The 13,913-nt window shown below is 43.1% G+C and overlaps 1 protein-coding gene across 2 annotated transcripts in view; it reads left to right on the top strand.

The window, feature by feature from the left end:
- Positions 1-12,536, top strand: part of Best3 (bestrophin 3) — a 73,599-nt gene extending 61,063 nt beyond the window's left edge. For both annotated transcript variants that reach the window (XM_013517531.1, XM_013517529.1), the window contains one exon: positions 10,204-12,536. In XM_013517531.1, the coding sequence (XP_013372985.1) occupies positions 10,204-11,128 (925 nt within the window). In that variant the 3' untranslated portion in view covers positions 11,129-12,536. The remainder of the gene's footprint in view (positions 1-10,203) is intronic.
- Positions 12,537-13,913: the final 1,377 nt, after the last annotated feature.

Genomic DNA, 13,913 nt, shown 5'->3' with positions numbered 1-13,913 from the left:
GAGGTCGCTCTAAGCAGACTGCGGAGTGAATTTGAGGCCTGCAGATGTCACTTGACCACCTTTCCCCACCTTGTGTGGATTCTGCCTCCTGACTCCCTGTTTTCAGGATATTTAGCTTCGTCCTATCCTGTTTATTAGCAAAAGTCTACCTATTGTCTCCCAGTGCTGATAAATAATGGGCTAAGGGGCTTTGAGGCTAAATACCTCCTGAGATCCAAAACCAAGGGTGACACAAAGTGAAATTTCAGGAGCTGTGGCAAATAACGTGAAAGACATAGGAGCCAGTTGATTTACCATGGTGCTGCTCCAAGTACTTGCTTCTGCAGCTGGTTGGCCTTCCAAGACAGGACCCTGCATCCAGGGCTCTTCTCAGATGGTTTATCATCCTGCGCCCTGCCTACTGCTCCATCTCTGTGAATACCAACTTCTTGTTCTTCGTACTTCTCAGCGTTGGTAACTCTGTCTGCGATAGCAGAGCTTCAAGGACATCTAGAAATCTTTTCAGTTTTGAGGCTTAATATTTTTTTCTGAGTTTGTTTTTAGGTAATTAAACATGTTTTATTCTTCCCCAAACTTACACTGCTGATTAATGCAGATTATGAAAGTCTAACTTGTAAAAGAAAGGAGACTAGAGCCACTGACAGAGTCAGGGAATCACTGCGACGGTTCTACTTCGACTTTGTATGTTCTAGTTCTAAAGTTCATTCAGTTGCTTTTGCCTAATGGCTAAAATTATTGGGAGGCAGCTTGAGAGTTTTATCTTCCTCTACAAATTGTTCTAGTCATCACAATTTTGCAGATTCTTACATACAAGATGTGATCAAAAAATACAATGTTTAAAGTATTTTTTAAAATATATTGCAGTACAAGACACATTGCCATTAATCTCCCTCAAAATATTTGCCCTCTCTTTAAACATATTTATCATTCTTACCTCTTTCTGAAGCAGTTCTGGAAGTTCTTTTTCATGAGTGTCCTAGATAGGCTGTCATAGCTGCGTCAATGTCCTGAATTTATTTAAATATTTTTACATGTCGTGGTCATTTTGACCATGAAAAGCTGGAAATCATATGGTGCCAGATGTGGTGCATAAGGTGGATGAGAACACATTTTAATGTTTTTATGAGTCTACCTTCTGCCACTTTCCATATTTTTTATAACTTATAAATACATTCACAAGGGGCTGGGGATGTAGCTCAGCGGTGCAGCGCCTGCCTGGCAAGCGTGAGGCCCTGAGTTCGATTCCCAGTACCGAAAAAAAGAAAATAGCAAATACATTCACAAAAGAGGACTTCCAGACTGCTGGAAAGAAGTAAGAATAAGGGATAAGTGTATTCTAAGCAAGAGGGAGTATTTTATGGGTTAATGGCAGTGTGTCTCTTACTGTAATAATTTTTTTCACTTAATCACTCACCATATACTTTGATCACTCCTTTTAAATGCTCATGTTCTTCAGAAAGTATTAAACATGTTTCCTCTATTTGTAAACACAGAAACATAGAATTAAGGATTTTAAAGATCTCACGGGCAATACCTACACCAAAAGAGTATTAGGAAGATCAAATGAGATTGTAAACATAAAAACACTCTAAGTATAACTAAAAAGCATTATTATATATTATCAGCTAGGCAGGTCTTTTATTTGTGGATTTTAAACCAAGGCACAGGAAGATTAAAGAAATCTAAGTTCTTTTTTATATTAAACTAACCCTGGGAGTTTGGAACAAGAAATACAGCAACTAAGAGAAAATCAGGAGATATGACCCTTGAAACCTGCAGCAAATACTTGTTGGCTGTCAGGGAGTTTCACTGTACACAACAGGCCATTTGCCAGTACGGCAGGAAGAGGCCTAGGCCAAAGCCAGAGTCTGTGGAGATTTTTGCAAAAAGTCTAGCTGGATTCTGCTAGAACCAACTGATCAAAGAAACAATTAGGCAAGCGCTTGCTTGCCCTTGATTTTCTGAGTGAATGAAGGCCGTGAAAGGGTTGCCTCCCACTCCATGGAAAATCATTCGCAAGAGCCCTGGCTGTGGGAAGCCGAGATTCATGGAAGTCAACCCCTCGCTGATCATGAGTGTTGATTATTTTTAAGATTATATTTTTTAGCCAAATGTTTCTGATTGCCTGTGACAGAAAACCAAACCCAAACTAACTTAAGTAAAAAGGTATTTGTTAGTCACACCCAGAGGATAAGCCTAGCTTTGGCCTCGGCTGGATCCAAAGGCTCAAAGTACGTGACCCGACTAAGCCACTATTTGCCCCATCTCTCTGGCTTCGGTGCTTCTGCCCTGTGCTGCAGCTTGCAGGCAGCCTCTCCCTTCCCGAGGGCAAAGCGCAGGGTGGCAGCCAGCTGCTCCAGGCTCAGAGCGCACCTTTCAGCAAACCCTGGGGAAAAGGCACGCCTCTGTCCAACTCGTAAAACTGAAGTGCTAAATTTGCTATGACTGGCTGGGCTTGGCTAACAGCCATTCCTAAACTAATCACTTCTGACAGGGAGACACAATATTTTGATTACCCACGGCTAGTTCATGTGTCCTTGCTTGATGAGCATAAAAATCCTTTCTTGGGGGAGTAAATTTTTAATTTTCTTATCTGTTTATTTTTATTCTGTGTGGATTCCCAGAATATTTAATTCAGAAATCAAATTTTATTATCTTTTCATATCAAGATTTCAGATTTGTAGTCACAATTCCATGACCCAGAAATTCTAACAACCAGGCAATACATGCCCTACAAAAACTGAGCATAAGTACTACCCAAGGGCACCGGAGAAATTGCTCTGCCTTGGAATCTGCACAGTCAGAAGTGACTCCACGTCCAGCACACTATTCTCATTCAAATAGGAGGGAGATCCCTTTGTTCTCAGTATGAGGAGCTTTGTTCAAAACATGGCCCTGTTCTCTGTGTACTCGCTATATGTACACATCGAAACCAAGTTATTGCTTCTCCCTTTTTTAAACTCTTAAGCACAAATTTAAAGGTTTGTTTGTTTTTTTTTTTTTTGTCAGAGTTCTACTATGTGGTTTCATGCCAGATACTAGACATAGGCATGGGAAATTTAAAAAAAAAATTTTAAATAGCACTTAGGCTCTCATACATAATGAGGAGACAAATTATAATACAATGTGATAGCGCAGCAGTAGAGAACTCCTCCGGGTCTTGCAGGAGCACCCAGCCTGGTGGATCACGGAAGGCCTCCTGGAGGCGGGAGCGTGCGTTCATCTTTACTGATGAGGGTAGGAGCTGGCACACGGGTGGGAGTGGGAGAGTCGGTAGAGGGAACCTTGCAGGCCAGTGTGTGCAGAGATGGAAAGGAATGATAAATGCTGTAAATTCAAAGGAAGAATTTGATGTGCAAAGAAGAAGAGGCAAGAAATGAGTCTGGAGAAGAGTGAGGGGCAGATGAGGGGAGGTTTTACAGGCTGGGTTTTCCAGCTAAGTCTTTTCTGAGGGGAAAGAGGAGAGGAGGCAAGAAATCTATGTAAGATTTATTTGGTCTGTGAAACTACAGTCACATTTTTGGAAATGGTAACTTTATATATATATATATATATACACTTAGATAATACAATTATTTTTGCAATTATACATATACATACTCAATGTGCACAAAACATTTAGCATTGCCTACGAAGTGACACTAGTTAAAATATATGAAAACACATATTGCAGCAAGCAAAGACCTTACATTTTGATTAAATATACTTCCAGACTGACACTTCAATAAAACTTCAATAAAAATGTATTCTTGGAACATTGATTTTTCCCTTAATGCTGCAGAAAGGAAAGGGACACAAAACCTCACAAGGAGATGACTGCATTAAATTCATAATTTTAGAACATAGGGATTCATTCATATGCTGATATAAGGCCCCCAATGGTGCTCCATTTCCTCCTCTTGTGTATATGCTTAATCTCCCTTTCTAACAAAACTGCTCTAGAATAGAACGATATTAAGAGGATGAGGGTTATGTGAATCTCCACTTTTGGCTTTTGGTTTTCTTGCATCAAACAGTGGAGGCCAGCACAGCATAACCAAGGTGACAGCATGAAGACAGATATGCCTCCTTAAAGGCTCGATAGTCCACTTCTTAAATCAGATTTGCCGTAATCCTTGGTCTAAACTATGACAGGCAACAGAGAGGTGGTGGGAAGGTCACCAGTTCTAAGCACAGCTTTCTGGCCTAAGTGTACCTCCCAGGATCCTCTGCTAGCTTAAAACTGTCCAGAAAGGGAGGAGAGGTGAGGCTGGGAGGATACAGTTTCTGTCCACTGGATTTTCTCCTATCTCTCAGCCCCATTCCTCCCAGCTCAGCATGAGGGTTACCTTGCCCATTTTATAAATCCTTGGCTACACTTTTGACAGCAGTTCTGCAGTGCAGAAGGTTAAAAATAACAACATTCACCTCTAATGGGTTTGAAGAGTACATTCTGCTTTGCACATCCCCGCCCTGATAGACTCGCAGGCAAATTACTGGCTCCCTGCAAGGTAGGCCCCCAACACTCAGTACATTAGCAACTAACCAGTAAATCTGATGTGTGATCATATTAAATACCATTTCTGTAAGTTCCTCATTTCAGTTCTCTTAAAATGACCTCTTCTTATTTGAATTTATCAGAATTTAAATTGTCAAAATATCACTTCAAAAGTGGAACAGAAAAAGAAAAGCAAGCGTTCAGTTTTCTCTTTTAATCTCTTTGAAGCTCTGTGTTTACCTAATGACACTAGTGAAAAGGTAAAAAGCTTGCTTTTAAAGAGATGCATAATATCTTTCAAGTCATCAGGGCTATTTAGGTCTTTCCATACCAGTTGCGCCCCTTACAGTGTGGAAGCCCACGACACCTTCAGCGTCTGTTCTCCCGCGTCTCCCTTGTTGAGGGGCGGGGTCAGCGTTCCGCACCCTCTGCAGCCCGGAGACCTCCGCTGCTCACTCCCTCACATGTCCGTCCTTGGCAAGGGAGGTTGATAGTTTTGTAGTGCTTCATAAATATTTTGAAATGTTAGGGGTTTGGTTTTTTGTTTACATTAGGGGCAAAAATAATGCTAATCCAGACATCTATCTGCTGGGGAGGAATAACTCGGGCTCTCCTTTCTTCCAGACTGAGCTATAAGCAATAAGCTTGACTGGCTGACATAGCCTTTCTTTCTCCTTCTTCCACTCTCCTGTTCCCTTTCAAAAACAGCCCAACATCTGGCACAACCGTTCTCATCCCCTGTGTCCTGTATTTCTGTATTGATGACTTACATTAGGCAATAAGTATATACAACAGGGTTGGTAATTTCTGGCAATGGCACAGAAAAATATATCAGCACTGAGAGGCAAGGTAAGGTCAGGACAGTCCTGACTCCATAGTCCACCACTGAGTCAGCCCTATCTTCCTTCCCTCAAATGACCCAGCTTCTGCTGCATTCCTCTCTGTTGCCCCAGTACCCCACTCTTGGCAGTAAATGGACCCGAAGTCATCCTTTATAAAGTTTCAACTGTTTGGTGGCAGCTCCAAGGTGCAGTCACATTTCTAAAGGACACTCTTAAAGGAGAAAAGGCAGCAACCTTTAGGTAGATACTACCATTCCATCCAGCCCTACAAGGAGTCCATCATGGTTTGGAAACCACTCCTGAAACTTTGCCAGTCATTGACAGAGCCCTTGTTAGATCGTCCACTCTTCAAAGCTTTTTGGCTTGTATTATCCCCTTCACGCACCAGAACAACCTGGAAAGCAGATGAAGTATTATTATCACTAGTTTGCCAGGAGCAGTGCTAAGTCGCAGAAAGGTCATGTGAGTCTCCCAAGGTCACACAGCTAGTTAGTGTCAGCCTGAGCAGCAGCAGTCCCTGCTCAGCAAGCTCTCAAAATGAATCATTTGTCCCACATCAGAAACAGTTCTCCAATTCCATCTCGGGAAACTGACGGCTGTGTAGCATTTTCCGTGAATGTCCTCCTATCTCTAATTACCTGTGTAGCTCAGTCCAAATGACTTTTAAAATATAAAACCTCACTATTTCAGCTGACCATCTCTAATGTACAGTAATATAATGAGGGTGCTTATGTTCGGTCATGTAGCGTTCCTACTAGAACTGTCCAAGTGACATTTTGGGCTGTAGAATTATCCTAACATTACACTAAGAATACATTTTAAAAATCAAAAAAAAGAGGAACAGAAAGCATAAAAGAATCTAAAATGCAAAGCCACCCAGTTAGGAAACGAAGCCTTTTTTAATGTATTCTATTCTGTATGCTCTAAAGTTTAGACCATTTTGTTCTTAAACCACAATTTTCCTCATCGTGAGAACATAGATATACTGGAAACCATGACTTTTAGAGAAAGAAGGCGATGGGCATTGTGTGTTAGCAATGAAGTTTTCCATGGAAGCACTTTCCGTAGAAGAAAGGTCATTTAGTCCAACATGCTGAAGCATTCTACTATTGCTCCTTCATGGAATAAAGACCTGGAGGACACCTTTCATCATGAAATGCGTAAAAAATAAAATGTTCTTCAGGTCACCCAATTTCAGGCTAAAAGTGGGAAAGTTTTCAAATCATGTTTCTTATTCTAAGCATTCATCAGTGTTATTTTTCATGTAGCATTTCCAGCTTGAGCTCTACCAGCAAGACCAGGCAACCCTGGCTATGCCTCTATTCTCCAAGACCAGCCATGGCTGCCCAGTGCCTGTACAGTGCAGTCCAAATCCTTCTATGTGGGACCAGGCTCTTCATAACACTCCAAAATATCTTCGCAGCCTGTGCCTGACACTGTCCTGGATGTTTGATGCCAACTCGAGTGCTTCTCCTTCCTCACAAGCATTCTAGCTCCTGCTGCCTTGTTTGCTCAAGTCACCTCTTCCACATGAAATGTTCTGTCCCTTCTCCGCCTGCCCAGTTCCCTTGTAGTGGCAAAGACAGCTCAAAAAATTAATGATAGATGATAGATAAATAGATGATTAGATAGATGATAGATAGATAGATGATAGGTAGATAGATAGATAGATGACAGATAGATAGACAGATAGATGATAGATAGATTGCCTTCTTGTTCCTTTTAAATTACAAATAATGTTCCTAGTGCAACAATTTGTTCATGATAGATGTTCAGTAAATTTGCTGAGTGAATAAGCAGATAAACCCCATGAGTCTCAACAAAGCAAAAGGTGCATTAGTCCTTCATGGATCTCCCCAGTGTCAGTCAGAAGACTGTTAGTGAAAGCGTGAATCTTTTCGCAGTTTGCTCCCTAAGCATGTCCATCTTTTCCTGTTCTGTGATTCAGTGGCTTATTCCTGTCACCATACTGCATGTTCGCATCCGCTACACCTCCACATACTTTGCGAAGTGTTTTCCTTTTGAACCACAAGGGGAGGATTTTTTTGCTACAAAATTTTGAAGTAAAAATACAAACATTTTTTTCCTAGAAGACTGTACCATTCTTATAAGGTTGTGTGCTTTAGAAGTAGTTAAGGAATTCAAATAAATAGTCAAGAACCCAAGTGGAGGTCAGAGGCCTGTCCTATAAAGAGAGACTGCCAGCTCAACCTCAGGCCCAGGGCACATCCAGTGCGGCAATCTTAGTGACCAGCTCTGCCTGTCCCTCCCCTGGAGTCCACGCTCGCTGAACAGATCCCTGTGAAGTGTGGCTGGAGACCTGACCTAATGAAATCCAACCAGCAGGGTCACCGGGGCCGCTGAAGCGTGAGTCGGCGTTTCCCAAGTCCATGTAACAGAAGCTCACTTTGCACAGCGGGGGGACGGGTCAGAAGGCTATCTGGTAGCCAAGGGCACAGCTGGGGCTTCAGAATAGCAGCACGAGGATGTAATGGGACCCCTACCTGGGACATTTAGCCAGGGAATCATCTCAGTCGTCCATCTCTTATTCATAAACACGGGAACACGTTTTCTTTAGCTCTTTGCCCTTTCTGGTTACACCTACAATGTACTGTACCACCTCTTCTCTGTATGTCACGTAAAATGTGCCTGGCACGAAGCATCCTGTCACCATGTTTATCAGTACCGTGCTGGGTTGGGATGTGTGATTACTGCTGCTCCCAGAGCAGGCACAGGCATTGATTGTTTAAAGGCAAGGCTTTAAGAAGTTCTTCAAACCCCATGAAGATCGTAAGTCCTCAGAAATGTGAGACAACCCTGCAATCTGAGGCAAGACTGTACCACCAGCCAGTCTTATGGCTACGTGTGTTACTCATTTTATTTCAGCCTTAAAGGAGATTAAATATGGTAGGATGATTTATTTTATTTTTTACACGTTAAAATTCAATAGGAAATTTTTAACCATAGCCAATTCATCAGACTCACTCACCAGGGAGCCGGATCACAATGTGTTCTCTCTCCTGAACTCACTGAACAGACAGAAATGCAAGGCGCTCACCAGGAATCAGCTCTGGAAACAGACTCAGTTTAACTCATTCGTCTGACCTGGGCCATAGCTCATGTCCTGACCCCCGTGTGGCAGGCTTTCATCAGAGGAATACAGATCAAAGGCTCTGGGATCAGACTTGGAGTTTGGCCCTCACTGGCTACTTAGGCCTAATCAATCTCTCAATTTCCTTCTCTGTAAAGTGTGAATAGTAATAACAATACTAACTTACATGATTGTTGTGATAATTAAAGGAACGTTAGCTGTCATTTGCACTCTTAAATTTAGCTAGGATCCATCGTTTGTTGGGGAGAGGGGGCTTATGGATCCTGGAGAAACAAGATCTCATTTTAACTGTAATGGAGGAGAAAAAGCACATATTTTATACAGTATTCATATTCTAATGCTCAAGTCTCCAAGTCAGTGATTCTCAAATCACTGGTGCTCAAATTACTGGTGCTCCCAGAGCCACACGGGCATTTACTGTTTAAAGGCAAGGCTTTAAGAAGTTCTTCAAACTCCGTGAAGACCTGAAGTCCTCAGAAATATGAACTGCAGACACCTAGGTACTCAAGGACCCGTTTAGAGATTCCTCAAGGTCAAAACTATTTTCTTTTTCTTTTTTTTTTTGAGACAGGGTCTCAGTATGCAGGTCAGGCTGGCCTTGAGTTCACTTTGTAGCCCAGGCTGGTCTTGAACTCACAACGATCCTCCTGCCTCAGCCTCCTGAGTGCTGGGATTACAGGCGTGCGCCACCACGCCTGGCATTATTTTCATATTAACACGAAGCTGTTGCCTCTTCCCATTCTTTTGTAAGTGCACAGAAATTCGCTTTAGCCACTGCTTCGCTTTCCAAGGTCTCAGTTATCCACAGTCAACCACAATCCAAAGCTTTTTTCTTTTATAATCCAAAAATATTAAATGAAAGTTTCCAGACACAAGCAATTTGTTGCCATTAAATTGCATTCCATTGTGAATAGTGAATGAAATCTCAAACCATCATGCTCTATCTTATGTATAACGTGAAGCATCCCTTTGTCTAGTGTATCTGAACTGTGTACACCATCTCTCCTTTAGTCACTTAGCAGACAACTCGGTTATCAGATTAACTGTCCCAGTATCACAGTACTTGTCCTCGAGTAACCTTTGTTGTACTTAATAACTTCCCCAGAGCACAGCAGTAGTAATGGTGACAATTCAGATCTGTCAAAGGGAAGCTGTAAAGCACTTCCAATGCTGGAGTTGCGAAGATCTACCATAAGAGTGAATCTTCCACCCATGAAATTGTGGAGAAGAAAACCACACTAGTTTTGCTGTCACAATTGAAACTGCAAAAGTTACGGTCAGTGTGTGACCAACAGTTAAGATAGAAAAGGCCTTCCTGCACATGGCTTGGCATCATCTGTGGTTTCAGGCATCCACTGTGGGCATGGACTGTTTGTCCCACAGATAAGAGAGAGTGAATGTACAACAGAATATTCCAGAGGCCAGCAGATATGTGACGACCTCATCACTTAACCGTTAATGGAACATGTGTGTAACATTCTTGTGTTTTAAAATTCTTGTTATCATTACAAATGTAGTAAGCAACAATAGATGTAACCCAAATAAATAGATACCTTTGAGGTACACAATAATTGTTAAGAATTTAGAAGGATCCTGAGACCAAAAAGCTTGAAAACCACTACTAAAGTGTCTCAAGTTAAATCCCCTCACCTCCCTTTCAAAATCTGTAAAGCAAAAATACGAAACTCATCGCTTCACTTGGAGTCTGTGCACCAGAATCGGCCCCCTACCCGAGGCTGCCCTTCCTGTCTTTTTGTCATTATGTGTTTCAGGCTGTCTGAGTCCAACTTCCCCGGTGAGGACTGGATGTGGGACTATCAGAAGCACGGCCATCGGCACTCCGTGATCAGAAGAGTCAAGAGGTTCCTGAGTACCCACGAGCACCCCACCAGCCCCAGGAGGAGCTTCAGGAGGCAGGCCAGCGACAGCTCCATGCTCTTCTCCATCAGCCCAACCCGGGATCTGCTGCACGTGCCCTCCAGAAGCCCCCCCAGAGCCTCCCATAGCCAGTCCTGTTCCCCGGAGGGCAGCCCCAAACTGCACTCCAGCACGGGAGAACTATCCACAATCAGGGAGACCAGCAGGACAAGCACCCTCCAGAGCCTGACCCCACCATCCAGCGTGAGGGCCTCCCCCACCAAAATGCCCCAGGTCCCTGAGGTATTGATCACAGCGGCTGAAGCACCAGAGCCCTCATCCGATGGCCATCACCACGACTCCACCACCTCCATCACTAGCTTTGAGTTTACTGGGGTTCAGCCAAGCAGGACGGAGCAGCAGGAGGACCCCGGAGGATTACTCCTGTCCCCCTCAGAGGAGGGGACACCTCCTAGGAACCTTACTCTCCACACTGCTTCAGCCAGTACTGAGACAAATATGTTGAAGTTTGAGGAAGGGCCGGACGACGACAGATTCCTGAAAAGGTGGAGCCTCCCAGCGTTTCAGCAGTCCAGCCACACCTCCCCGGGAAATCTAAGTCCCGACCGCGTGAGCCCTGGGCTCCCTCTCTTACTTGAAACGCAAACATCCTCAGAGCCCAGTGTAGTCAGCAGTGGGGCTGGCTCTCAGGTCTCTCCTGATATACTGTACTTAATGGAAAACCTGGACACCAAGGAGACGGATATCATAGACTTTAACAATGAACAAACGGAGGAATCCCCCAAAGGAACACCACAAAGCTCTCGGACCCGGTTCTAGCCCAGATTCCACTTTTCCAAAGGCTCAGCATTAATCCCAGACCACCCCTGGAGTCTGGTTAGCTTTTTGAAAAAAATGATCCCACTGTATAAGCCACTTCAAAATTCAAAGGGCATTATGATCTTAACTTTTTGAAAACTTTGAAATCAGATACATTTACATCATCCATAATAATGTGGCTTTCATGGAAGTTATATACACCACAACGAAGTATCTTAACCAGATAAGGAATCTTACATAAATAAATCATAAATCTGACGTGTAAATTCATAGATGATTAGTTATGGAAAGGGCCTCATCGGTCATAACCTAATCCCCTAGACACAAAGGCCCAAACACAAGGATTCTCTATATCTTCCTTTTTTATTTTACTTTTTCCTTTCTTCTTTAATTATATAGAAGATGGATAACACAATGCCCCAAAGACCCTTTTCTACTTATAATTCTTCAAGGCTTTCTAACCATCTCACTGTACTTTTATAACTATTATTATCATTTCTCAATTCTTAAGCTTCATCAGCTCAGAGAATTCCATTTCTTTTCAATTTCACTTTCACTTTCAAGTGTTCATTTTTCTCTCCTCTGTCTTTGTTCTCTGTTTTTTCCCTTTCCTTCTCTGCAGTCTGGCTTAGTCTCTAGTTACTTCTGTCTGTCTCACCTCCCATGTTATGTTTCCTGGCCTGGCCTGTTGCCTGCTTCTCACCATGGGGTTCCACATAGGAGGCATTGGCAAAGCATCCCACAGGGTCGCCAAACAGGTCAACAAATACAACCTCACACACACCCAGCCTCCCAGGGGGCCAGGCTAGTTGTATCTGCCGCTCTCAGAACCGTTGCTGGTGCACTCCGATTCTGCCCCAGCACTTGGACACTGGAGAAGACTGAGGCTAAGAGGATACGAAGCTTGCCCAACTGAATGCTATGGAACCAAAGGGTAACATGGTTTAAATCGGCTTATTTTGAACTCTTACACAGAAATCTCAATTGTGTCACAACATGGGACCAGCTATTGTGTCTATCAGGTTGCTTGGAATGAAATAGACTATTAGAGACAGGGTCCAGGCCTGCATAATGGGGACTGGGTTTTGACTAACTCCTTCCAAGGGCTCTTAGAGTGGTTATTTATTGTGAGCTCCTAAGTCTATAAGGCCTTTCTTTATAAGCACCACTCTATTTGCCCTCTGATGAAACTTGGCTATATATGGCTTAAGAAATAAAATAACCCTTGTAGCGATCATTCATTGAGTGCTCACAATGTTCCAGGCAGCAGCATGTAAAATAAAAGATGATCTCACTGATCCTATAGGAATCCTATGACAGTCATATACTAATATTGCCCCCCACCCCTTTTTTGAGACAAGGTCTCACTTCAGGCTGGCCTAGAACTCACTATGCAGCCCAGGCTGGCCTTGCATTCATGATCCTCCTGCCTCAGCCTCCCAAGTTCTAGGGTTACAGATATGCACCACCACACCCAGCTTCCTTTTATCTCATTTTAAAAATGAAGAAAATGGAAGTTTTAAAGAAGGAATTTATCTAAAATCACATGACCAGACTCATCTAGCTCAAGAACCCACACTCTTAACCACTGATCTTCCCCACTGCTCCAAACTATCTGTAAGACCCTGAATCTGCTGGCAGTTTTCTCAGGATTCTGGAGAATACTCCAAGGAAGTCATACCCAAGTCACAGGCTCATGCCCAGCTTTAGAGACCTCACTCAGTCCTGCCTACATCTTTCGTGCATTTACAGGGGGAGAGTGGTGCTTCAACTTTGAGGCACAGCTGTACCCTCTTCATATTTCATGACAGCAGAAAGTTGGCAGGATCCTCCTGTCCCTTACCTGGCTCCTCCTGAGATATAGTGTCATAATCAGTCCATGTTCGTAAGACTTTGAATCTCAATGGGCCTCCCGACCTATGAGAGCAAGGACACTTTAACTGGCTTTTCTCAAAGGACTGAAAGGAAATATTAGAAATGCTATCCACTGATGGTTCTCTGTGTTGGTCAGTAGTGTTAGTTCCTAACTATCCCCAAAGGATTACATGTGCATGATAGGAGAGGGCCCCAACAGAATGCTTCTAAAAGGCCAGAACCATAACCTTCTCCCAGTCACCAACCTCTTTGTGCAATTTTCTAGTGTGTTTCAACTTAAATCCCTCCAATCGCTTTCTTCAACTCTATTTATTGCTCCTATTCAAGTACATTTCGACTTGGCTACTTTGGAAATATGATCAATTTGCATTCCTAAATCTAATGAGATAAATTATCTGGAAGTGAATAACACATCTTGTGAAAGGATAGGCGCGTGTTCATTTATTTCTGCTTCCATCCATCCCTTGTGCCCCTTTGTCCAGAGAACCGATTTCTACCATATTTCTTCAAAATTCAGAATGGCCTCTCATTTGCTCCTTGCACTGAAAACTGAATTATGATTTGTTCTATGAGCCCATCTGGTGGAAATTCGCTATAAATTCAAGCCAGCAATTACTCGGTGCAGATGAAGAAATTCTCTACTCATTCGAAAATGAGTTTTTACCAGTACAGACCAAAGTAGCAAAAACAAGAGGATTTCTTCTCACGTGCCTGATTTTCATAGCCTGCCTAGCCCTGTTTTCCTGGGCTCTGGAACTTTCTCCCACGTGGATGATGGTCCGTGGCCTGGCGACTTGGTCGTGTGGCCTTGGCCAGTCAATAGGCTCAGCTTCTCTCTGCATTGTGTGATCTGCGAGGCAGAGCACAGGCCGAGGCCATGCCCTGTTTGTTGCCTTCTTTCCCTGATCTC

This window comes from Chinchilla lanigera, unplaced genomic scaffold (assembly GCF_000276665.1).
Source record: "Chinchilla lanigera isolate Chin_1 unplaced genomic scaffold, ChiLan1.0 scaffold00004, whole genome shotgun sequence".
NCBI classification, from domain to species: domain Eukaryota; kingdom Metazoa; phylum Chordata; class Mammalia; order Rodentia; family Chinchillidae; genus Chinchilla; species Chinchilla lanigera.
This window is presented reverse-complemented; position numbering and strand designations above follow the sequence as displayed.